At 38.3% G+C, this 27,915-nt stretch overlaps 1 protein-coding gene across 1 annotated transcript in view; it reads right to left on the bottom strand.

Annotated features, from left to right (window-relative positions):
• Positions 1-27,915, bottom strand: part of ITGA1 (integrin subunit alpha 1) — a 50,029-nt gene that overhangs the window by 4,726 nt on the left and 17,388 nt on the right. The window contains exons 9-27 of the mRNA XM_074166301.1: positions 27,655-27,820; positions 23,358-23,431; positions 20,041-20,185; positions 18,714-18,856; positions 17,378-17,521; positions 15,717-15,971; positions 15,155-15,285; positions 13,948-14,111; positions 13,572-13,708; positions 12,474-12,584; positions 11,834-11,919; positions 11,495-11,630; positions 10,432-10,512; positions 8,544-8,620; positions 6,374-6,463; positions 4,700-4,802; positions 3,116-3,229; positions 1,339-1,443; positions 102-206 (exon numbers count right to left, since the gene is read on the bottom strand). Coding sequence (XP_074022402.1) covers positions 102-206; positions 1,339-1,443; positions 3,116-3,229; positions 4,700-4,802; positions 6,374-6,463; positions 8,544-8,620; positions 10,432-10,512; positions 11,495-11,630; positions 11,834-11,919; positions 12,474-12,584; positions 13,572-13,708; positions 13,948-14,111; positions 15,155-15,285; positions 15,717-15,971; positions 17,378-17,521; positions 18,714-18,856; positions 20,041-20,185; positions 23,358-23,431; positions 27,655-27,820 — 2,367 coding nt within the window. The remainder of the gene's footprint in view (positions 1-101; positions 207-1,338; positions 1,444-3,115; positions 3,230-4,699; positions 4,803-6,373; positions 6,464-8,543; positions 8,621-10,431; positions 10,513-11,494; positions 11,631-11,833; positions 11,920-12,473; positions 12,585-13,571; positions 13,709-13,947; positions 14,112-15,154; positions 15,286-15,716; positions 15,972-17,377; positions 17,522-18,713; positions 18,857-20,040; positions 20,186-23,357; positions 23,432-27,654; positions 27,821-27,915) is intronic.

The following is a 27,915-nucleotide window of genomic DNA, read 5'->3' as shown; positions in this document are numbered from 1 at the left end:
AGACTTAAGAAAATGAGAAGTATAATTTAATGGATGTTAGAAACATTGATTTAAGTTTCTCAAACCCAAGAGTATTCTGAATACAAATGGGATTTACTTACTTTTATGATGGTAGGTTTCCATACTCTTAATGAAACATTCACTTGATATATGTCAGATGGGACCAGGGCACAATTAATAGATGCGCAGTTGTATGTGTCACAGTCCTGTTTAAAAGGCATGAGCATGAATTGATAAGAAGAGACTTTTCACATTACTAAAATAAAAACATGTAAACACTATACATACATATATATATACACAACACTAATTTTAAACTGATAGTAATTACTGGGGCTTTTTATGTAAAAATGAGACTGCAGTATATAAAACAAGTTGAGATATTCATTCTGTGATAGAGTAGACTCAGTTTTAGCAGACTTGCTTAGCCTTGAGGAACCTCTGTTACTGTAGGTATGCAGCAAAAGGCACCAGAAGAGCTCCTGAAGGAGGCACAGCCTGTAACAGCAAGTGTTTTTCTGCCAACACAGTTATGGCTTCTCTGCAGTGCTTTTTGAGCCTTTCAAATTGTGGGACACTCGAACCTTTCAAGCAGAGCAGGCTGTTTGTGTGCAAAATGAAGTATCTTTACTTCCCAGTATCACTTGCTAGCTGGGAGGGCAGCAGAATTATGTTCAATGCTTTGGAAACCTTTGCTTAGCCTAGACCTTTATCACCTCTGTGAAGAACTATGATAAGCATGGCAAAATATTCTTCTCATGGTATGGTTTCATTTGCACCAGAAACTCAACTTATGCCTCTATGCTGAGGAGGCAGCATGACGGTTTCCCCCCTGACATGGCAACATAACTATGGCAGCAAAACTACTTTGCGACTCTTACATCTAAAAGTGAGAGGCTAATCCTTTCAAGTTGGATGATTGATTACTTTTTACCAGTTGCGTGGAAAATCTGTTGGATCCGTGTGCTAGCACGTGAAAGCATTTTCAGCTAGCTGTCTAAAAAAGGGAGATGAGAATCTTTTAAAATATTACTATTTATTAATTACAATGGGAATACAGAAGGTGAAGATTTACTTGGCTGTCAAATGTGCTACTGCTATTTACACATTTGCTAAATTTTAAATTGTGTGGGTTAAAAAAACCCCACCCAAATTCAGTTCCACATACAGTTTTGTAGCTAAATAAAAACTACAGCTAGTCTACATAAAGATGCCTTTTCAGGCTATTAAGGCCTGAAAGTGAGTTTCCACAGGATACAGTTTATAAGAAGCTTTTACATATTTATTGCAGATAAGTATAATATCTGGCATGAACTTCTTTACTGTATCTGAGCTTACCATAATTGTATCCTTTGTAGGTTCTTTTATTTTTGGCAACACAAATGATTTCCCAGCGCTGATCTTTAAGGGATCCACAGGGTAACTAGTTTGGCAGATGGCATTCTGGTAGCAGAAATACAAATATTATTTTTATTCTCTGAATAAAATCAATTACAATTATTGTATATGCAATCTATTACAACATGCAATCTGTTACAAAAAAATGCTCTGGAAACAAACCAACATTAATAATAATAATAATATTTACTAACCCCTAAATGCAATAAAACTGTGTATTGGGAGAGTGCAGAACAGGAAATTCAGATGGTGTAGGTATTGAATTATCACTATTCAAACTACAAATGAGCTTTTTATGAGACAATTTAGCCTAAACTCTATCCAGCAACTTACACATCTGTAGAAGCAAGCAAGAGCTTCCTGCAAGATGACCACTACATGAACCAGCAAGAGTTGGCTATTAAAAGAGCTAAATAGCTTTTGTGCGGGAATCCACAGAAGTTCCTCATCAGCAAGGAGACGGGCAGGTGAAGTGCAGGATTCAGGAGCCTCCATTGCAGTGCCCAGGAAGGGGGAGTGGGTGCTGGAGCACTGCTAGACCTCCATGGCTCCTTCAAAGGCAGACGGGAAATCCTTGGTGTCTTCGGTGCAGGGGAATTTGTTTTTTCAGTCACTTTCAGATTACTGGCACGAAGAGGATTGCAAAGCCCCTGCAGTGCACTTTGGCACACTACAACCACTATGGTGTAGCTAGCAGTAGATGAATTATACCCACAGAAAAAGCACAGATTTGTTGAGTTTATATGCAAACTTGGGTCAAATGTGGTGATTGTCTAGGAATGCAAATAATGGGGGAAGGAATTTAGGAACAGTTTCTTTCTATTCTAAATATGAATTATTTTGGGGATGTTTGGATCTTTTTTTTTTGTTGCTGTTTTAAAGTAAACCTTGAACTTTAATTTAGGCTGTTTGTTTTATTTTTCAGTGGTGCAACACCTCAAAACTAAGTAAATTTTTTGGAGAGAGGTGTCTATGTGTGTGTCTCTGAGGGAAAGATTGAAAAAAAAAAAAAAGAGGTCTAGGTCACCGCTTAGTGATATTTGGGTTCTTCAGCCACCTGGTTACTGAGACAGCTCTAATTTTATCTGAAATCATGGGACTTGCTGGAATTGTGATCTCCTCCAGCTGCTCTGGAGAAGTCAAATGGAAAAACTCAAATGAGGGCTCTGATGAAGAACGTTTGAAAGACATGACCTACAATCCCCTTCAAGATGTGTCAGTCCCCCAGAGAAGGAGGAAGCCAGAGGACTGGTAGTGCTAGGGAGCAGATGTGCAGGAAGGCTAATTGCAGCAGCAGAAAGGAGAGGACTGAAGAGGAGACTGAGCTCTAGATGTACACACAGAACTAGAGCATTTGCAATACGCGCTGCTGACAACAGAGATAATTTGAGGCTCAGTAGGCAAAACTAAGAAAGAAACTCTTGTCACATATCTCAGTCCAGGCCTCTCATCACTCACTAATGTCAAATTAACTTTGTTATAGTCCAGTTATTGGTCAACACTACTTTAAATTTGCTTGTTTCCTTTTAAGAAAATTTTTCTCTGTCTTTTTATGCATATCTGTACATACTCTTAAAACACCAGCATCTTGTATTTTAGACTAGAAGCAATATCTACCTTGAAGCAAGGCATAATCCGAAATGTTTGCATTTTACAGTTCGTTACAACAAAATCTTCAAATTTAAATTAATCATAAAAGTACAAATTCCTGGCTTACTTGGGAATGGGACAATGCAGTAAGGTAGAGAAGCGTGTTCTTGGCTGCTGTTACATTGGGAAATAAGATCTGCAGTGTGAGGTTTGGCATTGGAAAGTGTTCACCTTTCTCAATCTATAAAAAAAAAAAAAAGATATTTTGATTAGCACTTTCTTTATTTTGTTGGTATTTGATTGTGAGTTTTTTCCTTTCCTGTGTTTTTCTTTACTACTTCGGGTTTTTTTAAACTTTTTTTAAAACTTTTTTTAAACTACAGTCAGTTATACAAAAAGTGGTGTGATGAACTCTTACTTTTTCCCCAAGAACAGCCTGTTGTGAGTTAGCAGACACATTCTTCTGTGGTCTTTGGTCTTGTTATCTTGTTTAGTGCATCTTCTTATCATCTGGGACTTCTACCTAACATAATTTAATTTCAAGTTTTAATAAATCCCCCCAAATGCTTTAACATGGGAGAGGAGCCATTGTACCAGCAGTGGGTCCCGCTGGTTCCTCAGGTGTGCTTAGGCAACAGTCCTCCTGCTCACCTGCTCCTCTCCCCCATTTTCCCTGAGAAGATCACAGAATATATCTGTAAGCTGCTGCTCCTTCTGAACAGGCCTGCTGTGGCTGAGGATGGAGAAAATGCCTAGGTGGAATTGCTGGCGAGAGAATTGATGATCCTGTCTCTGAAGTGGACACGCTTAATAAATATTCAAGAACCTGTTTAACTTTTGTTCTTCTGACAAGTTGTTTGTGAGGAGCTGCTTGCAGAGGTGAGTTTTGCTTACAAGATCATAAATAGTATGTTCTGCAGTCCACCAGCTTTTGCATTTGAAGAGCAAAGGTTTTGAAATGAGATGAATAATATCTTAAACAGCCAAAAAAGCTTCAAGATTCTGGATTTTAACTTTTAGACTAAAAGAAGTAGCCGAGTAAAACACTGTAGGAGGGCTAAAAAACAGAAAACAACCCTTTGCGATTGCTAATTAGTGAGAGTGAGAACTTTCGCATGGCCCATTTTTTACAGACAGAATTTGATGCAGAGACTTTTATCACTTTTGTGTGAGATCACTGTCCAGGTTTAGATTTGACATTGGGAAACAAGGTTGCTCTCAAGATAACTAAATTCAGTCCTACTGCAACTTGAGGCTTGGCTTCCAGTCCCTTCAATATCTTTTCTCCGTGATTTTAGTTTGCAATATTCATTCCATTAGGAAGGCAACCTTATCAGAGCATGGCATTTGCCTCTTTCAAAGCTGACTGGATTTTGGAAATACCTGTTCTAAATTGCAGCAAATGTAGGTCAAGTTCTTATTTACCAGGGCACGCTTTCTTTACCCTGTGGAGGGCAGCAGCTCTGAGCCCAACCAGAACTACTCCACAGGGATGGACCATTCTGAGAACCTCTGACTCACTTTATTCCAAAGCAAGCAAGCAAAAAAAAAAAAAAAAAGTGTTAAATACAAAATACCCATGTAGAAGGTTTAACATTTTGCACAGCTGCTATTTAAGTAATAGGCTATCATATTAAGTGATTTAAAACAAATGAAAAAAAACCCACCATGAAGCCAGTACGTATATCATACAGTTTTAATTGTTTCTTACCCTATAATGTAGCATAACTTCATCCCCAATCTGTTCTGTTGTGTTAATAGCAGTAGGGACGGTATCATTTGCTGCAATTATAACATGGTGCTCTTTGAAAACACTGTGGGTTAAAAAAAAAACAAACCACATTAAAAAAACCCAATAAGCACACAAACTTCACACAAACTCTAGCAGTTAATGATATAGGTCTTTTCATTATTTCATGAATCCTCCAGGACTAGCCTTGCAATTAAGAGTGCACTGCTACTTCCACTGCAGTTCAACTCAGCCATTTTCTAAGTAGTATTCATTTTTTATCATGTACATTTTAAATCTTTTGTTCAGATAAAACTGCAAAATAAGCAAATATTGTTCCCCAAAATAATACATCAGGGCCTGATTCTGTTGTTCTTATTCTAGCTGTGCAGTCCCTTACCCCGAGTACTGCCATGTAAAACAGGCAGGCTTCTATAAATGACATAACTAAGTAGAAAGAGAACAAAACCAGAATGTTCTAAATTCAACCTTATTCCCTATGGGACAAACAAAGTCTGGATTTGAACCATGAAATGCATCCTAAATAAATTTGACTTTATTATTTACACCTGTGCACCATGCAATGTAGTCTACTGATAATATTTGTAATGTTTTTCAGGGGTAGAATTTAACTGAATGCTATCTATTTCTGAAAATAAAGTGTACTACAATACCTGCATTAAAGTTTATGTCTGAATTGATAAAAACAAACCCTGAGAATCTAAAATTAAGGCTAATTTTTGAAGCTGGAAATCAAACACCACACCATGCAATAATTTAGCGATACAGACTCAAGGCCACCAGGAAGCTGGAAGTATTTGCTTTCTTATGTACCTGAAACACCTGTGAATGAATACAGCAAAGTACAAGAATCAACAAAAGCTGCTGTTGTACTTGAAACTGCAGATCAAATTTAAATAGATAAAATGGAGATACAGCAAGATAGGGACAGTAACTGCTCCATTGTTTCATGTAACTGTGTGGGAAAGCAGGGGTGAGGAAGACTGTAAACACGATCAAGTGACTCGCACGTGGGGTGCTGGAAAACACATATATCACACTAATTGTTATTTAGTCTTAGGTGCCCAACAAGTAGAACACCTGCACTTAGATAAGGTAGGCCTGGGATGGACTCAGGGGCCCCTTATCGAACACGCCCGAGACTCCTGCCCTGCTGTTGAAGACCAAAGCACAGTGAAAAGCGATGCCTGCTTGAATCCTTGAAATCCAGGCCAGAAGAGCAAGTGTGAGCTCTCACTCTCTCAGTCTCTTTTTAACAAGGACCCTCTCACTAATTATGACTCCCTCTCCCTCCGTGGTGCCTGTGTCCCTTGCTGGCAGGCGTCTGCCCAGGTGCTGCTTTGGAGATTCCCCAATCCGTGAGGTATCGAGATTAATTTGTTCTTTGCCTTTCATCCGTGGTTTTGTAGTTGTTCCTGTGTCTTGTCTGCGTTGGGTCTCACAAACTGCTCTTTTCAATCAAGACGTGCTTCCTTGTTCATAAGCCTAGAAGCTGCCATCTGTAGATACTGAGCACAGTTCAACAACAAGACTGTACTATATTCTCTTTGAACACCTGCTATTTCCTGTGCTAGCAAATAAAAGTACAGAGAAGCATCTATGCTAGCAAATAAAAGTACAGAGAAGAATCAATACCTTACAAATATTAGTCCTACTTCATATTTTACTGGAATTGTAACGTGTCCTCTGTTGTCACTCAAGGTCTCAGGTGGTTCTTCACTGTCACTAAAATAAAACAACATATACCACTCAGATCAGACTGTGCAGACACAACGCTAAGTGGGAAGGGATCTTAAGAAAGTGAAATACCTACACCTCTGTGTATGAAAACACACATTTCTAGATAATTTCTACCTTATAAAAATAAATTCAAAAGACTATTTCCAGTAACTAAATAGTTAAGTCCCAGCTCAGAAACTGATCTTTGTTAAAATTACAGACTGCAGTTGACTGAATGAAAGTGGAGTAAGGACCACTACTCTCACACTATCCCTGGATTTTGCAGGGACAGCAAACACTGAGGGCAAACGCATTCCTTTATCACAGACAATTTCTGCAATGCTCTTGTTTTTTGAAGGCCAGACTTTTTTCTTTAGCATAAACTGTGATTCATGCTAAAGTATGCAGTAACTTTGTTAGAGAATAAACTTTTTCCAAAGGTAAACCTATTGGAAATTATGACTCATTTGTGATTCTCAGGTTCTAGAGACAAACTATTTATTTAGTCCTCTCAGTCCACTGCTGGACCAAGTACATCTGTGATCATGGAGAGGATCATCTTGAGTGAGCTCTCACGGCAAGTGCAGAGCAGCCGAGGGATCAGGGCCAGCCGACATGGGTTTATGAAAGAAAGGTCCTGCTTAACCAACTTGATCTCTTTCTATGACCATGTGACCCGCCTTCTCGATGTGGGGAAGGCTGTGGACGTTGTCTACCTGGACTTTGGCAAGGCCTTTGACACTGTCCCCCACAGCGTTCTCCTGGAGAAGCTGGCAAATCATGGCATAGACAAGTGTGCTCTTCACTGGGTAAAAAACTGGCTGGATGGCCGTGCCCAGAGAGTTGTAATTAATGGGGTGAAATCCAGCTGGTGGCCGGTCACCAGCGGTGTCCTCAGGGCTCAGTCTTGGGGCCAGTCTTGTTTAATATCTTTATTGATGATCTGGATAAGGGGATTGAGTGCACCCTCAGTAAGTTTGCAGATGACACCAAACTAGGTGGGAGTGTTGATCTGCTTGAGGGTCGGAAGGCTCTACAGAGGGACCTGGACAGGTTGGATCGATGGGCCAAGGCCAATGAGATGAGGTTTAATAAGGCCAAGTGCCGGGTCCTGCATTTCGGTCACAACAACCCCAGGCAACGCTACAGGCTTGGGGAAGAGTGGCTGGAAAGCTGCCCAGCAGAAAAGGACCTGGGAGTGTTGGTGGACAGCCGGCTCAACATGAGCCAGCAGTGTGCCCAGGTGGCCAAGAAAGCCAACAGCATCCTGGCCTGTATCAGGAATAGCGTGGTCAGCAGGAGTAGGGAAGTGATGGTGCCTCTGTACTCGGCACTGGTGAGGCCTCACCTAGAGTACTGTGTTCAGTTCTGGGCCCCTCACTACAGGAAGGACATTGAGCTGCTGAAGCGTGTCCAGAGGAGAGCCACCAAGCTGGTGAGGGGTCTAGAGAACAAGTCATATGAAGAGAGGCTGAGGGAACTGGGCATGTTTAGTTTGGAGAAGAGGAGGCTGAGGAGAGACCTCATTGCCCTCTACAACTACCTGAAAGGAGGTTGTAGAGAGGTGGGTGTTGGCCTCTTCTCCCAAGTGAATAATGACAGGACCAGAGGAAACAGTATGAAGTTGCAGAAGGGGAGGTTTAGATTAGATATTAGGAAGAATTACTTTACTGAGAGAGTGGTCAGGCACTGGAACAGCCTGCCCAGGGAGGTGGTGGAGTCACCATCCCTGGAGGTATTTAAGGAATGTGTAGACATGGCACTTCAGGGCATGCTCTAGTGCCTGAGATTGTTCGTTTGTGTCTGTTTGTGCGTGGGTGTGGTGTGTGGTCGTGGGTGTTTGTTTTGGTTTGGTTTTGGGTTTTTTTTTGTTTTGTTTTGTTTTTTGTGGTTGGACTCGATGATCTCAAAGGTCCCTTCCAACCAAGAAGATTCTGTGATTCTGTATAAAGCTGCCAGGTCTACAGATTGTTTAACAACAACTGAGTTCAGAAAAGCCATTCTTGTTTTACTATGAAAAACAAAGCCGCAGAGCTTTCTATGAAAAAAAATATCAGAAGGTAAACAAGTAATGTTTGTAACTAACCTTGTTGCGTATACATGAACAGTAGCATTTTCCAGGAGATATGATGCGTTGAATTGGAATGATATTTTGAAGGAAATCTGTGTAGAGAAATACATTACACAATTTAAAAAAAAAAAAAAAAGAAATAAAAGCACACTACTAAGGTTTGATCTGATGAAAAATGAGTAAGTTTTTGCTACTTTTATCTGTGGAATACTTATTCACATTTTAACAGTCTTCTGTGAATGAATCAATTTTTTTGAGTCTGTCCCAACCAAAAAGGAAACTTAATAGTTATCACTTATTAGACAGAAATCTCAAATTTTCAGAACTGAAAAGCCTCAGAAAAACTTATTATATAGTATATTAGAAATACATAGCCAAATAATCCTTAATAGAAACCAGCTAGTCTTGCAATGAATTTATCAAAACTCCTTTTTTTTTCTCTAATGAGGAAGAAAAAAAGTTTCCAAGCCTGGCAATTACAGTGGAGATAAGACGTCTATAGAAGGCTGCTGGAATCTCACTAAATATATAGTAAAACAGCTGGAATAGAGAGCAGAAATATTTATAATGTAAATAAATGACTACTAGGTCTCACAAAAATTCCCTACTCATTATAGGACAAATCTATCGCAATTAGGCACTACACAAAATTTGGGACCATTGTCCCAAACATGTCCCTCTTCATATCCTGACCCTTAAGGGTAATTTTATATGAAGCAAAAGACTTTTCAGCTCAGACTTTTATTTTTCCTTTCATGTGCACAAATCTTTATTACAAAGTGACCCTGAGGAATTTGTCTAAGATATTTCCTCATAAAAAAAAAAAAAAAAGCCAGGACAAGTGGTTAAAAAAGGATGTATTAGGAATGCTTATCAGTGAATCAGAGCTTAATTGATTTCTGAATGCAAAGGACAGGATGAAATTTCTAAAATTAGGGATCTATAGCTACAGGCAAACTAAAAATTAAAGCACAAAAGGAAAATGTGAAAAACCCAGTAAAACTGAGAACAGAGCACTGTGGGCACCAGCACTGGGTAGTATGCTTATATGGCTGCAAGAAAGTAACAGCTGACTTAATTCCTACAAGTCTAAGGCACAAGCCAGAACATGTATGTGGGAGACAATGTAAGAGGACACCTCTTCTATCATCCCTCTGTTATGCATCTGCAACACAGACCAGATATGATAGAGGAACAGGCAAGAACACTGTCAGGAAAGACAGTTGGTCTTATTTGCATGTGATTTGATATTTTGCAATTAAATAGTACAACTGTTCAAGTGAGGCTTAGATGCATATTTTCAAAGGCCTAGTTTTGCTAAAGCTCCCTCTCTGTTCCAGCAGGAGATACAGCTTTATCACTGGAGCTGTTCAAGCTGGAGCTTGATTTTAAGTGGACTTGCTGGAAAGGCCCCTCATTCTCCACTGAGCAGAGGTGAAGTCTTGATGCCTGGCTTTAGAAGATCCAGGTTAGCGTTTCCACATACCAGCTTACTCTCTTTTCAACCAACTGACTAACTTTTATATATGAAATAACAAAGCCCTAGGCTCCAACCTGTGGAAAGCCACAGTATCTAATGTCTTATCAGTGTATCCTAACCAATAGCCTCTATACCTGAAGACAAACCCTTTTGACCAGGTGTACCACTTGACCCCTGACAGTGCCAAGGATGGCAATATGCACCTATTATCTCCTCACATACCACAGCTGCCCGCCCAGGGACTGAAGATCTGATGTTTTTCTACCTGGCTCAGTGTAGTTCACATCAAGGGTAGCTTGGGAAACATGAATGGACAGGTTTTGGGGTGAACACAAGAGAAAAGAAATTCAGAGGTGATAGGGAGTGCCCTGGCCTTAGAACAGCACAAAGCAAGGAGAACTTGCATGCAGGTGGACCTTTTACCTCTTCTGCAGGTTTTAGAAATGGATATCCCACTTTACAGGTGATGTTGTGATTAGATTCACAGCTATCTTTCTGTATATCCTAAAGGAAAAAGAAAATGAAATCATGACCTTGTGCAAACTCTTTTTAAATTTTGACTAAGCGTCAAGGTCCTGTTGAATATATATTACATTGCCGCCTTCATCGTCAAAATATTATAAGAATCAAAACCTTAGTTGACCTGGAACAAAAATAGCAAGCCACAACTTCTGCAAAACAATTTCCTCCTGTGGACATCTACACCAAGTACTGACCATTATTCCCTTCCACAGAAAGTGTTTTGAACATTAGCATTTATATACAAACTGGATATCATACAAATTAGTCATGGAGCCTAGTAGATCAGCATAAGTACACAGCTTTTACACGTAATTTTGTAAATGCATTCCTAACTTGGCAATAAAAGTGACATTCATTCTCCATAAAATTATTGCCACGGGGTCAGCAACAGCGCTATGGATCCCTAACTTCTCCTAATGTGCAACATCAGGACTGTTGATAGAAGACAAACTTCTCCTAATGTTTCCCACCTGAACTGAGGTGAATTCATAGCATATCTGCTGAGGCAGGCAGAAAAGCAGCTACTTTGGAAATGCTGTCTGAGGCAGGGAGGAGGCAGGTACTGATATATGCTGCCCTACCAAGCCAGTGCTTTTTCTATACATATGCAAAAGGAGAATTCTAGATGCTCAGGAGCTCTACTGACAAATAACGAGGCACTTCTGGCTCTACAGATCTACAGATGATCCATGGTGCTGACAGGCATCTATGATGCAGGCACTTACTGCCTAAGTGTCACTGTGAAACTTGCATCTGTAGTTAATGGAGGCTATGCAAGAGTTCACGCAGGTCAAAATAAATATACTCTTTTAGAGGGATAGGTGAGGACAGCACTCCCAGGGAATCTCTTCCAATCAACAAAGATCATACCAGAGCAGTGAAATTAAGGTTTAATAAAAAGGCTTCCTGAGAGGTCTCTATCAATATAGGTTATGATAAATGTGATAATGTGAAAAACTCCTACCTCAATGCCAGCAAAAATAATATTTGGAGAATACTGAACCAAAACTCTAGTGTTATAGGCACTGTCTTTTTTATTCTTCACAGAGAGCTGGATGGTGAACTTATCATTGCGTGACTTTACAATGAATGGAGAAGAGCTGTAAAATAAATAAAGAATGTTTGATGTCTTAACTTTTGAATCTGTTTTTAACATAAAGAGGAGTTTCTTTCAGTGTTCAGACTATATTGTTTCTGATTTGGAAATTATGCCACAGAATTATCTTAATAGACTACAGAATTTCTAATTTACATAGAAATTTTGTACAGATATCAAGTGATACAATAAACCCAATGTAGTTACCTGTCTCCAGCTATGCTTGCTTTTACATTCAGAACAAGATCTGAAATGCATTTATTTTTGGCTCCACAATCTTTTGTGAAAGGAATCTGCAACAATAGTATTTTTATTCTCAATTTTATTACATTTATTATTAAAAATAAACACTTGCATTTTAATTCATTAATTTTATATAAGGCCTTCTATTTGACAATCAAAGAAATCTTTCCTAATATTAATCAGTTAAACATGCCAATATCACGTAAAACACACAGGTAAAACAAGCTTTGTACTCATTCTTTTGTAAGTGATTCATCTAGCTTAGAAAAAGAGGCATTTGTGGAAGTATGAATGACACCAAGCACCATCAAAGTAAATGACTAACATTCCACTGCTCTGTCTATGTAAAAAATGACAATAAAATTGCTTGTACTCTCTTCTATCTTCAGTTAACTCTGGACAGCTTTCAAACCCCAGGCTGGTTCCCAAGCACATTGAATTAAGCTTTTCACTCCTGAAGACTCATTTAGAGGAAACATCTTCTGGACAGGCTCAATGACCCTCCCTCTTTAGCCAATTTGTGGACAATACTTTCAGCTCTTGCATGGACTATGAATTTTACCTTCAATAATTTTGTTATTAATACAGAATCTTGCTGACTTACATATTCAGATATTGAATTTGGCAGGTTGCTATCAAGCACAGGTCCACTCTCTGGATCAGAAAAATTGAACTCCAGCAAAACCTTTACAGAATCCTGAAAGTCAGGTTTATCCTAGAGCATGAAGAAAACAAAATTGCTGTTATGGACATTCCCTTTAATATCTAAGGAGGTTAAAAAAATCCAAACAATGCTGAGGTAAAATATTTCCCAGTCACACTGCCGCCGTCCTTGCTAGAGAAGCATTTGAATGCTTGCAATTGATGATAATGCATTTAATGTGCAAGCCAATCCTTATAAATATCTACTAATGTTTTTGTGTATCTCATCTCATCATAAAAATATCACAGTCTGAGCATATCCAACACAGTTTCATTTAAGACTGTCTCAGAACAGTCATCTCATAGACTTTTTCCTCATTTAGTTGTGCTGAAAAGATCAGTAAGATGAACAGCAGCAGTATCACTTTGTGTGAAGTCAACTGAGGTCTGCTGTTAGGAGAGATATTGCATATTCAAGTAAATTCTGGGCATCGTTTATCATTAGTTTTGAATTACGATACAACTGTGAAGTCACTAAACGTTTTAAATGTGGGTAGCTTATTATACACACCTCCATGCACTCTGAGCATTAGTTACAATCTGGGCAATTTCATAATCACATTTGCTAATTACATTTCTATTTTGCAGTGAATAAGTATTCTCTATGCCGAACTAATTTGTGAAGCGTTTTACTATATTCTAGTAGGAGGAATTGCACTGATATGGAAACTGGACTTCCAGCTCACAGGCTCTGGCTGAGTTTTGAATGCACTACCCTACTAACCACGGTAGCTGCTTGGTTCCTCTGAGTGTGTTATGCTCTTTCTTAAGACAGATACAAACAAAGAGACAAAGGTAAATAGACTGTACATATAAGTAAATAGTTTATATCTATATACATATACAAATCTGTAAATCCTAAGTAGTAAACAAATTTTATGTACACTTCTTAAGATTAATTCTGGAGGCAGATTCTGTTGTCCATTAAATTACAATTAATGGAATGCATTTGGGTTATTAAAATGTCAACATGAGAAAAAAAATTAAATGATTTACTTGCCAACATGTAGAAGTTATGTTTAATACATTCTGACCCTTTGATAGTTATATTTTTTTGCATTTTCCTCTCATGGCTTTCTGTGAACAAGCTTCGAGATATTTGTCTCTGTGCATCAAGCGTAATCCAGTATTGCAGATCTGCAAAAGAAGTTGAGATCAATATTATGAACCAATTTGCCTCTATATGTTCTTTTTTTCCCAAAGTATCTTAAGTGCACTTTGAATAGTGAATTCAGAAGAGTTGCATTCCATTTTTGGAGAAATAAACGAATGCGAGCATAGTAGTTTTAGTGTAAAGCTTTATAGCTTTATGTTGCTTTAGTGTAAAGCTTTATAGCTTTATGTATAGCTCCATAGCTTAATGTTTATCTACTTACTGGATTCAAATGTATCTTCCTTTGACTTTAGTCTGGTCTTAAAACAAATTGTGGCATTTATGCATATTGTTTTTCTTTTATTTATCTGACAATTTTGTTGTTGGATATTGATGCTTTTGGGTGTAAATTGCATAGAAACATTTACTTCAGCCACATCGCGAGACCTTAACAAAAACAGAGAGAGAAAATGCCTTGAAAATAATACCAGCAACTTTTTTAAACTTAAGAATCAACTCACAAAATGTGCAATGTTCAACACTAAAATACATGTATTTCATGATCTAGACAAGTAATTAACTATATTCTCTATACATAGTACCAGTAAACAAAAAATTACAGAGAAAATGGTCACAGGGTGTCTCCCCAGTGCTCTACTTGGTTCAGAACAGATATCAGATGAAATATTTTCAAAAGCTTTGAAGCAACTCTATAGAGCCAGTCCCATTTTAAAAGAGACTAAAGGCCCAGACCCGAGGGTATGGGTATGTCTTCAAGGGTATCCACACATGAGCATGTTATTATGCATGAGCCAGAGGGCAGTCTGCCATCTCTTAGGCTATGGGTAGATAAAAAGTTTGAGATTCACTACCACTTTGCTTCCCCTTAACTCCCCTTTGCCCCTGTCCCTGTAAATCATTCTTGCCTCTCCCTTCACTCTGGCTCAGTTCCCTTTTGGCCTTGAGGCAGAGCATGCCAGTGTACTGAACAAGCACAAGATTTAGCTGGCAAAATAGCTTTCTTCAGATTTGTGATGTAAACAATGCAGTGAAGGGCACCTCATTGTGTTGACACATGGAGCTTTTAGAAACACAAACTACCAGATGAAGATGAGGAGAAGCTGGCAGCTTGAGGATAGTAGCAGGATAGTAGTAGGAAAAAGAGAACACTTAGGGTGGTTTTTTTTCTATTTTACTTAGTACCATAAATGGAATTAGTTTCTATTTTGAAGACAGTCTAGGAGGACAAGGCCTTCATACTAGGCTAACAAGGTTTCTAAAATATTCCTATATTTATTACTGTTACCCAGTAAGTTTTACATTTGTTCATGCAGAGAGACACGAACACATGAAGATTCACAGCCCGTGTCAAAACGTGAGATGAAACCAGTATCCTCAGTACAGTCCAAACAGCAGGGTGTGCAAGTTACATCGGTATCCCAAGACAAATGGCCATTTTCTGGCCTGACAGTTGCTGTGAGTTACCGTACCAGAAGAGGGCAGCCCCTCCAAGGCCTCCAATGGTGACATCAATCAGCCCGTCATTGTTTAAATCCATTTCTCCATGCACAGACTGGCCAAAAAATTTCACTTTTTCCCCATCTCCACCTGATGCAATACGCTGTGGAAAGCATTAATAAGTTTATGCAGTGCATATTGAAGGATTTTGTAAGAATGTTCAGACACATTTGTTGGCAGTCAGATGGCTTTTAGACTCCTTAAATACATTAAAATTTCATTACAATACTCCTAAGACAGTCACCATGGTGATGAACACAATATAAAGTTTCAGAATTGAAAAATATCTACTTTTCTGGCTCAATTGAACATTTCAGAAGGTTTCTAATAAAAACACACAAACATATTTTCTAACAATAGTAGAGTAAAATTTGTTTAAATCAGTATGAGTTTAAAAGTACAGAGCATTTAAAAAAGAAGCTGTCATGACAGGTCAAATCACAGTTTGATACAATGTTGGGAAGACATTGGAAAACAGGATTTAAGCTACATACTGTTACAATGGCTGCCAATCTGTAAAGTTATACTTCATACCTGCGCATATTTTTTACTGATTGTGTTGCCACGGCCATGATAAATATAAACAGCTCCCCGATGGTCATCCTCTAAGGGAGAACCTATTACAATGTCATTATATCCATCAAGGTTGAGATCCTTCACTGCAGCAATCGCAGTCCCGAAGCGTGCACCGCAAGGCTCATTCTTAAGAACCTTGCAGGTGTCCTGTTTTAACGGCGAACAGCATGTTTGCTTTATAGGTTCGAGACTCATCTGGTATTCAAACTTTGTCTGTGAAAGAACAGATTTAGAGTTTGTGGATATCCATCAACATTTTATCAATGCCGGCTTTTAAGAGCTCCTGTCCAGAAGATAAGCTGATGAACTAAATTAAACAATTACATCTTATTCCCAGTGGTTGAATGCATGTAGAAACTGTGATTCAGTAACTATAATTCAAATGTTCTTCCTGAGAAGCAGGTTGAGAAAGACATTCTTGCTCCCTCTCCTTCTGCATCTAGATGCTCCTGCATATTTCTTGAAGTTAGAGGTTCACAGGAAAGCATAGTATCATAACAATATTTGGATGTTATTGTAAGCAAACCGCTTCATTCTTAAGATAGCATAAAGAGTTTTTCTGAAAGCATTCCCTTAATCTGATAAGCCAAGTTTCTGATGAAACACAGATGGCACTACTGTTATTCCAGAACAAAAGACAGCGTTTCTCTTACATAGACTGATTTCTGTCGTCAGTAGACACATACTCCGTGGCCTAAGATATATATATTCTTGTCCAGTGTGCATTCTAGACCAAACACACTCATAAGTGTGCTATGTAATTGATCTTTCCAAGAGATTGGTCCTATGAGTTCCATGTTAGAGATTAGCAGGAAAAAGCAGTGGCTGCATGTCCTTTATTTGGAGGTGGATAAAAGGAAGCACAGGAAAAGCAAATTTTAGACCCTTACATTACTAGAGGACATGGAATTCTTGTTTTCTTTCCAACCCTATTCACCAACAATTTGTTGTTAGCAACATGCATGTAGAAACTGGAAGAGCTCCTTGTCAAATAGATCCAGTCTCTTCAGGTTATTTTCTTGTGATAGTATTTTAGGACACCGTCATTGCTAGAACGTATTTTGATAACTGCTATAGTGATGCAGCATGCTACTGGACTAAACGGTGAAAAAAGGAGAAAAAGTACGCATAGACATTGGAAGGAGAGACTTATCAAATTAAGAAGCTGCGGTGTAGCTGGTATATCCCTCAACCTAGTTATGACATGTTTAAAAGCTGCTGATGTATGGGGTTTAGCTTTAGGTTGGTAAGCAAGTCTCAAGGATACTGGAGTACACACTTTTAGGATGGATGAGCCCTACTGTTCCCTAAGCCATGAAAGCAAAAAGAAAATGTGATAGAAAATTAATCCTACGAATTTGCATCTATGCCATATTGCAGCTTACAGGATATAGTGCTTATCTATATAATACACTTGGTTAGAAAAATAGTAAGAAAACAAGAATTTGAGAAGAAAGTTTTCAAAAGTAATCTGTATTATACTTTTAATTGTCAAAACCATGTTTCTCTGTTTTCAATAGCTCATCTTCCCCAGCTCAACTTATCATATTTCTTTGAAATACAGATATGAAGACAGTAAGGAGCATTTTCTGTTCCTCGTCAATAAATATCATCCTTACCTTGTTCAGACCATAAACATATACTTTCCCTTGCTCTTCTTTCTCAGTTCCCATATATGTAGGAGCTCCAACAAGAAGAAGGTCTGTAAATGAGTCCCTGTCGATGTCGATTGTGGTAATAACACCGCCAAAGTATGAGCCAATCTGCAGGAAAGTATAAGGTATAAATCAGAGATAAAGTCACATCATCATGCAACATTCCTGTTCAGAGGTCTGTTTTACCGTTGCTTACAACAATGTCAAATGTTAACCATTAGGCAGAAATTTTCTTTGCTACCTAGATCTTTTTGGTCTGTTTGCCTTTGAAGCTTGTTTACTGTTTTAGGGTTTGTTGTCAGATTTTTTTTATTTAATAATGGTCCATTCAACTTTCAACTCTTCTGAGTTTGAAAAGTACAAATCAGTGGTCTTAGGCTTGCCAAGGGAGAAAGATAGAAGGTGGTGGATAAAAGCTCTGAGATAACACAGTGCAGGCAGTGTCCAAAATTCCCAAGTTGCCACTAAATCCAGAGGAACAAAATCCGCACAAAGAGCTAGATACATTCATAGACCGAGTATGAGGCATGGGATTTACCTAATTACATTCACTTCACAGTTATGCTAGGCACCCTGCAGTTCCTTTACACTCAACACAAGAACCAGTCTCTTCTAGTGCAAGATGCACGTCATCTCACAAAAGAGGCTTCAAGTAGGCCAGATCTCTCAAACCTTAAAAATGCCTACTTTCCTTCATTGACTCTAAAAGGACTGATTGATTAGCTGAATTGCAGACATCAGCTATAGGTGAAAATTAGGTAACCTGAATTCTTCCGAAAGAAGTTGTTACTGCAGCCTGGGGAGACCCAAGTAGGCAGGTCTTTCAACCCTCCTGTGCATAATATTATATTACCATCTTTAATTATGTGATTACATATTGTTTTTTTCCTGCAGGAACAGCCCTCAGTGAGCTGCTACTCAACATAACAAGCAGCTATTCAATATTTCAATCTATCCCAGTTGAGGCTTTCACAGAGAACCCTAGTTGTCACACCCATTTCCAGCCAGAGTCATACCTCTTCCACTCAGCAGAGAAAAGTGCAAGCACAGAGATGGCTACAACCACTTTGACACTGGTGAAGGTTTAACTCAAAGAGAGAATTTCCAAGGGTCTCTGACTACTGCAGAATCTGCTTTCCATTACTTGCTATGCCAGAGCATCTACCTAACCTTTCCTTCTGGTCTTGCTTACAACTCTCAGTTTCATTTGCTCTTTTGATGCAGAGTTCTCAGTTGAAATCATTATTTCTATTTCTCATGCCATATTCCTCTCATATGTTAATAATGAATGCATACTTACTTGTTCTCCATTTAGCCTCTGAAGTACTTGTACCTCTCTTCCTTCCATTTTATAAATGATAACTTGGCCAGTGTGGTTGTATCGTGGCTGTCCTGCTATGTACAGTACGCCTCCGGGTGTCAATGCTGAACTCACAGTATATCCTAGGAAGCAGAAAAGGAGTAAGATGCAGTACACTCAGAATGCATCAGAAATCCTTGCTGTGATTCAGACCCTTTTCAAGGCTTATTCTACACCTAGATATTTAGCCCTGCTTATGCTAGAGAATAATAGCAGAATTAACTAAAAGGGCTGGATGTGTATTTGCCTAGAGTCCTAGAGTCGTGAGCACCACTGCGTAATTAAACTTGTTCACAGGCTGCTGAGTCATGTTCACTTTACCATCCTTACACATGATGAGAATGTGATGGTACTGATGAAATAACTCATGAATAGCTGGTTGAAAAGCGACTTCCAAAGAACAGTCATCACCGGCTTACTGTTAAACTGATGGAGTCTTCCAAATGTGATTCTAGGGGCATTTTGAACCTTGTTCTGTTTAATATTAACAACATTTAACAACTTGCATGAAGGAAGACATAAAAAACTTGCAGATGGATCAAAACTGTAGCAGGGCAGCAAGTATTATAGAGGATGGGACCTAAATTTAAAATGACTTCACTAAATTTGAGATTAAAAAAATAGCTAATAGCATTTTACAAAGAAGACAAACAGTGTACTGAGGGACAAAGAAAAAGAAATTATTCTACTGTTGACTCTTCATCAGTGAAATGTGGCTTAAATGAGATATCAGAGAAAGCTGAACCATAAGGTATAGCAAGCAAGACCTAGAGGAAATAGATGCTTTTTGGTAGAAAAGGCTGAGAGGAAAGAAATAGCTTGCCAATATGCAAAATATTACATTAAAAAAAGATAGTGATAAACTGTTGTTCTTGTCTATTAAATAAGAGAAATAAGCTTAATTTTTGAGCAAAAATTTAGACTGAATTTAGTATAAAACTCCTTAACTATCGAAGCATAGAAAAACTTGATAAGATACTAGAGGAATCTGTGAAATCTTTTCTGAACAGATTAGAGATCTCTATTGGCAAAAGTATAGATGTACTTAGGTATGTAAGTGTTTGGACTAGATTTTTGATTATAGAAGTAGTAATTTTTTTAAACAAGAACAAGAAAATCATACAGTAGACATGTCCATACATTATAAATTTTCCTGGGCCCCTAGAATATAAGATAATATTCTGTAAGATACTCTTTGTGAATGAGACTTGAGAGAGGTCTTGTAGCATTTGTTAAAAAGTGTTATGAGATGGGTTATTTCTTTTACCTAAGTAGGCTGCAAGGGGTTCATTTTTTTCTGAAAGCCTGTCACGAAAAGTGTCATTAGTTGGCATTGAAATACCGCTGTCTTTCACCATGAGCACTGTGCCATTCCAGTCATATGCTCCGACTGCTCCAAGCATGATCCAATCCTTATGCAGAGAAAAACAAAAAGCACATTCTCTGTATGAACGATCTTTAGACGCTCATTGATCACAATGCTCACATTTGGTTAATGTTTCCCGTAAATTTATATAGTTAGCCCTGATTTTCCTGTTATAGCGTGGCCCCTACAGTCATAATATGACTCTCACTTTTTGTTAAAAATGCACCCAACTTAAAGAAACAACACAAAAGAACAAAAAAATGGGCCATTCGGGAAAAGAGAAAAAGCAGCAGAATGGAACATAGCTCCTACAACTTCATCCCACCATTCCAGGCCAAACTGAAAGACAAAAGGGATTTAGCAATGCTAATCAAAGAACACAACAATGCATTTCCCAGACAAACTTTCAGAAACCTGAACCTTTCTCTGTTGTATCTGTGAGTCCTGTATATTGTGCAAGAGCGTTTGATCAATGAGAAATGTTTTGCTGACTTTTTCTGCCTGAAGGCACGAACGTAGCTTTCTAGATAAGACAGATACCAGAGATCCTGAGTCTGCCAATGCATCAAGGACTGAAGACTCACTTCTGAAGTGAGGTTCTGAAGAAGTGAGGTCAGCTGTTTGTGAATTTCAAAAATATGCTCTACCAAATAGATAATCTTATAAATAATCCTCGTGCTCCTTATCAGGATAATATTTGTTTATAAGGTATGATATACCATCTGAAGCGTCATGTGTAATGTAGTGCAGAGAGTAAAAATGAACGGAGACTACTTCTGCAATAAAGTGTTTATGTTAAATCATGTTGAAGGTCTTTTATTCCCTTTTTTACCAGTGATATGCTGAGCTGTATAAAAAGCCATGTTGAAGGCTTACCCATGTATGTCAGTTTGTCTTGGATAGCTTGGTGTTGGTTCAGTTCAGTTCCTCTCCTATTGTGCTCTTTTCCACCGTCACTACTGTTTCGTCTCTTTAAAACTTAACTCTTCCCAGTTCTTTTGTTCTCATGTTAAATTTTAATTTCATTTGTATACACTGAGCAGATGATCATAATGACACTTTTTGATTTTTCAAGAATAAAAAAAATACATAGGGAAACACATGTTTTTCTGCTGCTACAAATCCCAGGGATTTTTGCATCCCAGCTTAATAAATATTTACCCCTTGAGAATTGAGGTATTCAATGTGTTAACAGAACTAAAAATATGTTGTATTACTAATAATGCAGTTCAAGTTCATCTCCATGACAGAAATATCCTGTTTATATATATTCTGTCTCAATTTCACGAAAACAACAAAATATCAATTTATAAATTAATATTTAGAGAGAACAGTTTTATAGTTCATAGAATCATTGAATGGTTTGGGTTGGAAGAGACTTTGAAAGATCATCTAGTTCAATGTCCCTGCCCTGCTATAGGCAGGGACATCTCGCAATAGATGAGGTTGCTCAAATTCCAGGGAGGAGGCATCCATTACTTCTTGGGGCAATCTGTTCCAGTGTCTCACCACCCTCATCTCAAAAGTCTTCCTTATATCCAGTCTAAATCACAGAATCATAGAATTGTCTAAGTTGGAAGGGACCTTTAAGATCATCTAGTCCAACCATCAACCTAACACTAAGAAAACCCATCACTAAATCATATCTCTAAGCACTACGTCTACCCGTCTTTTAAATACCTCCAGGGATGGTGCCTCAACCACTTCCCTGGGCAGCCATTACAATGCTTAATAACCCTTTCAGTGTAAAAATTTTTCCTAATGTTCAATCTGAACCTCTCCTGGCACAATTTGAGGCCATTTCCTCTTGTCCTATCGCCTGTGACTTGAGAGAAGAGACCGACCCCCGCCTCTCTACAACCTCCTTTCAGGTAGTTGTAGAGAGCAATAAGGTCTCCCCTCAGCCTCCTTTTCTCCAGGCTGAACAACACCAGCTCCCTCAACCTTTCCCCATAAGACTTATTCTCCAGACCCCTCACCAGCTTCGTTGCCCTTCTCTGGACCTGCTCCAGCACCTCAATGTCTTTTTTGTGGTAAGGGGCCCAAAACTGGACACAGTACTCGAGGTGGGGCCTCACCAGTACCCTCTTTCAGTTTAAAACAGTTGTCTCTTGTCCTGCCACTACAGGCCCTGGTAAAAAAGTCTTGCTCTGTCTTTCTTAACCTATTATAGACCATTCTGCTATAGAAAATAGTATGGGAGCATTAGGTTTACAGTTCATGTGAGGAAGGCAGTTATTCTCTTAAGCTTTCACTTCTAATAGTTATTCTTGACATACATGAAGTTCAACAAGGCCAAGTGCAAGGTTCTGCATGTGGGTTGGGGCAATCCCAAGCACAAATACAGGCTGAGCAGAGAATGGATTGAGAGCAGCCCTGAGGAGAAGCACTTGGGGGTGTTGGCTCAACATGAGCCAGCAATGTGTGCTTGCAGCCCAGAAAGCCAACCACATCCTGGACTGTATCAAAAAGAAGTGTGGCCAGCAGGTCCAGGGAGGTGATTCTACTCCTCTACTCCACTCATGAGACCCCACCTGGAGTACTGCGTCCAGCTCTGGGGCCCCCAACATAAAAAGCACATAGAGCTGTTGGTGCGAGTCCAGAGGAGGGCCACAAAGATGATCAGAGGGCTGGAACACCTCTCCTATGAGGACGGGCTGAGAAAGTTGCGGTTTTTCAACCTGGAGAAGGCTCCAGGGAGACCTTATAGCAGCCTCCCAAAGGCTGCTATAAAGGGGGCCTACAGGAGAGATGGGGAGGGACTCTTTATCAGGGAGTGATAGCATAAGGTGTAACAGTTTTAAAGAAGGGAGATTTAGGTTAGATATTAGGAAGAAATTCTTTACTGTGAGGGTGGTGAGGCACTGGAACAGGTTGTTCAGAGAAGCTGTGGATGCCCCATCCCTGGAAGTGCTCAAGGTCAAGGTCAAGTTGGATGGGGCTTTGAGCAACCTGGTCTAGTGGGAGGTGTCCCTGCCCATGGAAGAGAGGTTGGAACTAAACAATCTTTAAGATCCTTCCAGCCTAAACCTCTCTATGATACTATGTTTCTTTGATTCTACATTTGCCAAAAAAAAGAGGGATTTTGGCAAACTCCAAAACTTCCAACTTCAAACAGGACTGTACAAAGAATTCTCCAATACTCTTTCCAAATTCATGCCTTTACCAACAAAAATCTTCTTGGTAAAAGAACTTCTATTTTTAAACAGTTTGTTTACCTGAGAATAGTGAGCACTGAAACCAGCTTGAGACATTTCCATTTCAAAGGAGGCTGCCTGCTGGTCTGTTGTTGCTATTAAACAGAGAAAAAATTAAGTTTCAAAAATAAATTAGTTTCAACCTGAAAAAAGTGTCTGAATAGTGTAATGTAAATGCTCATATGATAGCAAAGGATAGCATAATTAGATAGACTATTCAGTGAATATAGTTTGCCATAGATTTTTAGAATAAATACAGAAATTAAGTTCTGTTATAAATGCTACCCATTAAGTATGAGAGTTTCCATTCTAGGATCATGTCTCAGAACTTGTCCAAGAAATATTTCTGGGCTAAAACTGACCAGATTTGACCTCAGGCTGGTGGTAAATATGTTTGGAATGTTTGATTAATATGGTTAAGCCATTTTCCTCTTGAACTAAGTGAACAATAAAACACCAGCCATGTAACCCTTGCCTTGTATTGAAACAACTAAAAATTTGTAGGCAGCTGGTAGAACTTTAAATGAAAAACACTTGATGTTTGGATGAACCTTTCTAAAAAACAACATAGGAAAATCTCAGCTGTCCAAGATTCAAAAGCCTCAGGGAAGGGCTTGTGAACTATAATTCTGCCCAGAAAGCTACATGAAAATCTTCCTGTTTCTCTTCAGTGACTTTGAATAAAAAAAGTATCAGGTGATTTAGTACTAGTTTCAGTATCTTGTCAAGTTGTCATATGCTACTTATTAAACTCTGATGGGCTGCTTTGCTCAAAGGTACTTGAAATATCAAAACTTGAAATATCATCAGGAAATAGAAAGGTCTGCCTCTTCCTCTACTTAAAAGCAATATGCAAGGACCACCAATATTTTGCCACCTGAAGCACCAGAAATAAGGTTACTATATTCTGCGTATAGATTACTCCTTGAGAGCAAGATATGGTAATGGGCAGTAGAGGGGAACTATGAAATTTGCTCTGATATTTGTCCAGGAAGAATTCACAATTTGCTACCAGCTGTGTGCTGAGGCAAACCTGCAACTGTGTGAATGAAACTGAGGCATAACAACCCATGGCAGCATGAATTTCAAGCATCTGAAGTAATTAAATAATCATGAACTTTTGACCACAGAGGTTGCTCCCTGGGACATGATGTCTTTGCTAATGGTTGGGATTTATAGTCAGTCGTTGGAAGGAGACATGATCTCAAAATGTTTGACACAAACATAGGCCATCATATTTCACAAGACATAACTACTTTGCTAAGTCTGAAAAAGTTCTTTTTAAGCATAAAACTCCTAAGTTGCACGTTTGCAGATAAACAATATTTTCATGCAGTAAAGGATGCTCCTTAATGAGCTGAGAAAGTTGGGACTCTCACAGTTTGAGGCAGAGGACAATGCCAGTACTGTTGGTGTGTGCAGCTCTGAATGCTGCTTAGATAATGGCCCCAAGTTTAACTTTCCATTGAGTCTCAAACTGCTAGCATCTTACAAAGGATATTTTGTGAAAAAACATTTGTGCCTGCCTACGGGTTGGATAAAACATAAAATTGCTGTTAAAACCAGAAGTCCATGCCATGAGACACAGAGGCATATGAAAAAGATTATGTGTAAAAATCCACTGGCTGACAAGTATGGGTTTTTGTTGGATTTGATTTTTCAACTCTATCTCAATTTTCCTTTGCATTTTTTAAAGGCCAAAACCAAAAAGACAGCAAAAAATCCAAGAAAAAAAAATTAAATCAATTGTACTACTATACTAGCAAGAGGCTATTTAGATCAGGAATTTAAACAGATTCAGATATAGAATTGCAAGAATAAAGGTTCCTGTGACCTACATGTTATGCACAGAAGTTAATTTATCTACAGTGTATGGGGTCAATGAATCTTTTCTACATTGCACACTTCCAATAAGCTGGATTGTCACCAGAAAGCTGGCTGGGGCAGAATTAATATACTTTTCTCTCCCTGCCACAATAACGCATCCATGGACACAGTTGCAAATCTGGAATAGCTCCTGAAATGCTTTGGGAAGGGACAGGAAACCATGCCTAAAGAATTGACAGAAACCATTTTAGTCAGCATATTTTAGCTCTAGCCATACCAACCCATTCAAGAAACTTAACCTTGCTGTATTTTGACAAAAGCTTAAGATGCATATTTGGCTTCTATTCTGATTTTCTTGCAGGCAGATAATGTGATTTCTGGGACTTTCACAGCTGGAGTTGGCAATGTCTTGTCTCATATCACAGGTGTCTTCTCTAGAAATCTTAGCACATCTCTGAATTTGTACTGAAAATCTGGAAATCAAGAAGCCCTGTGGGAGTGCTGAAATCACCTAGCTCAACTTTTATGGTGTGGAAGAAAAGGATTTTTCACACTTTTTGTTTCAAATACGGTTGTTTTTTTTTTAATACAGCAAAGTATATATAAAATAAGGCAAATATATCAAGGCACAAATACCCTAGTAGTTTAAAATAGGTTTATATTAACTAAAAAGTAGTAATATCCAAGAAGTACATATTTGTTACTGCACCTTTTGCAGAAAATTAAACGTGAAGTCAAGGAGTACTGCAGAACTTGTTGATACTTAAAGAGGTACAATATGCTTCAAGTACCAAAATACTGACGGACATGATGATGAGGATTAGTCATCTCAAGAGCTGACTATCATATAAACACATAACATTTATACAATTGAATCACAGAGTTAGTTTCACCACCGCCAACATAAGTACATTTTTTTAATATATTTTATTAAGCTAAAAAACTGCTTTACTGTTCAAATATTTTGTATTTTTTTTTCTTATGATTAGAAGAATGAATTACTAATTAACGGAAGGGCTAGAGCTCCACCAGCAGGGAATTCAAGCCAGCGCAATTTACTCCACCATTGGGAGGCTGGGGTTTCACGTGGCAGACAGGCACTATCTGATGGCTACTGTTTGCTGTAAGGGACAAGGTGGAATGTGACAAAGTGAAGCCATCTCTTCGAGAGGCACCTGGTTGTCCAAAGCATTGATCTATGGCATGAAACCTGGTATTTGAGTACACAGATGTCCAGAAACTCAGTCATTCTTTGTCTGCTGTCATAACTAGTGGTTAACTTTTTTTTCCTATATTCATTATATTTAATGTGTGTAACTAACAGATTTTGTTCGACTAATGAAAGACAATGATTTTTCTCACTTTTCTAGAACTACAAAGCACAAAATGAAGTTTTCAATTTCTGTTGGAACTGCTATTTTTCTTCTGATAGTGTATTCTTCCTAGTAAACAAAAACTTAACCAAAGAGCTCCTTTTTCAATGAACTTTGAAGTACTCAGTGAACTTAAGTAGGCTAAACTTTGGACTTTGGAGAGATTAAATTCTCCTCAAATTAATTTGTTTCAAAAGTGAGGAAATAAAATCTTCCTGAATGTAAAAATGTAAGAACATCAACTAGAAAAAATGTGTAGTGATAATCAGCTGAAAATAGTAATTTTTGATCAAGCTAAATGATACACTAAAAAATATCTAAATATGTCCGAGAAAGCTCCAATTTAAAAAACTTTAAAATACTCTCTCATGTTTGTACTATTTCTTGACATTCAAGTAAATATTATCTTTTGTTCCAACTGTAAACTGCTACTTCCAGCTACTTTGGACTAAATAAGTCCAAATAGATGGATGTTTTCTTTGTATGACATGAATCCCTTCAGAGTTCTTCAGTATAATTTATAACTAATAAACTCAGCCTTCTGTTACCAGTGGCGTGCTTAAAACAGAGATTTGGACAGCATTGCCTAATTTGGATGGAGAATGTAAGCAGGCATTATAAGAGAATGACTTCTCTGTGCTAAAATCTGAGCATTGTGAACATTTCCAAAGGAAAAATATATCTTGTGAGCTCTATACACCAAGTCCACGTTAACTTGTATAGCAAAGTAATATGCTGTAATTCATAAGTAACCAAAAAGAGAAACTAAAGGTATAGGCAGATGAGCCCATGATCATCAGGTAATCAGGATATGGTATGGCAATGTTTTTTTATGTAAGGGAAGGCAACATAATGTTTACCTGAGCTACAACAGTAATGATTACTTACCCATTTAAGCTATTGTCTCTATAGGCTCTAACCCATCTGAATATATTTCACATCATTATCTGTGTTTTTGATGTATATTGTAAGGTATTTTTATGATCAGTATGAAAAAAATACTCGCATAATGTATTTTATGCAGCACAATACATTGCATAGGAAGATAAAAGCAGATGGTCTCCTATTTGCTTCAGTTGTAATGCAGTCATGAAGTAAAATTTTAAATGATGTCATACCTTCCAGGGCAAATATTCTCTCTCCAAGTGCTTCAACAATAGTTACAAGAGCTAATTCATCTGAGACATTGAAGAAATGCTTTTCAGTAGGCTTACTTGCAATGGATTTTATTTCCTCTACAAATTTCTCAGTACTTAAATTTCCTCTACTGTAGCTGCCAAGAATCTAAAGAGAATAAAAAAAAAAAAAAAAGGAAGTCAAGGATACATTATATAACCTGTTTTAAAAGATATCTTTGCGGCAGGTTTTCACAGAATGTT

Source organism: Numenius arquata, chromosome Z, assembly GCF_964106895.1.
Source record: "Numenius arquata chromosome Z, bNumArq3.hap1.1, whole genome shotgun sequence".
NCBI lineage: Eukaryota > Metazoa > Chordata > Aves > Charadriiformes > Scolopacidae > Numenius > Numenius arquata.
Note: the sequence above shows the minus strand (reverse complement) of the source record. Positions and strands in the feature narration are given on the sequence as shown.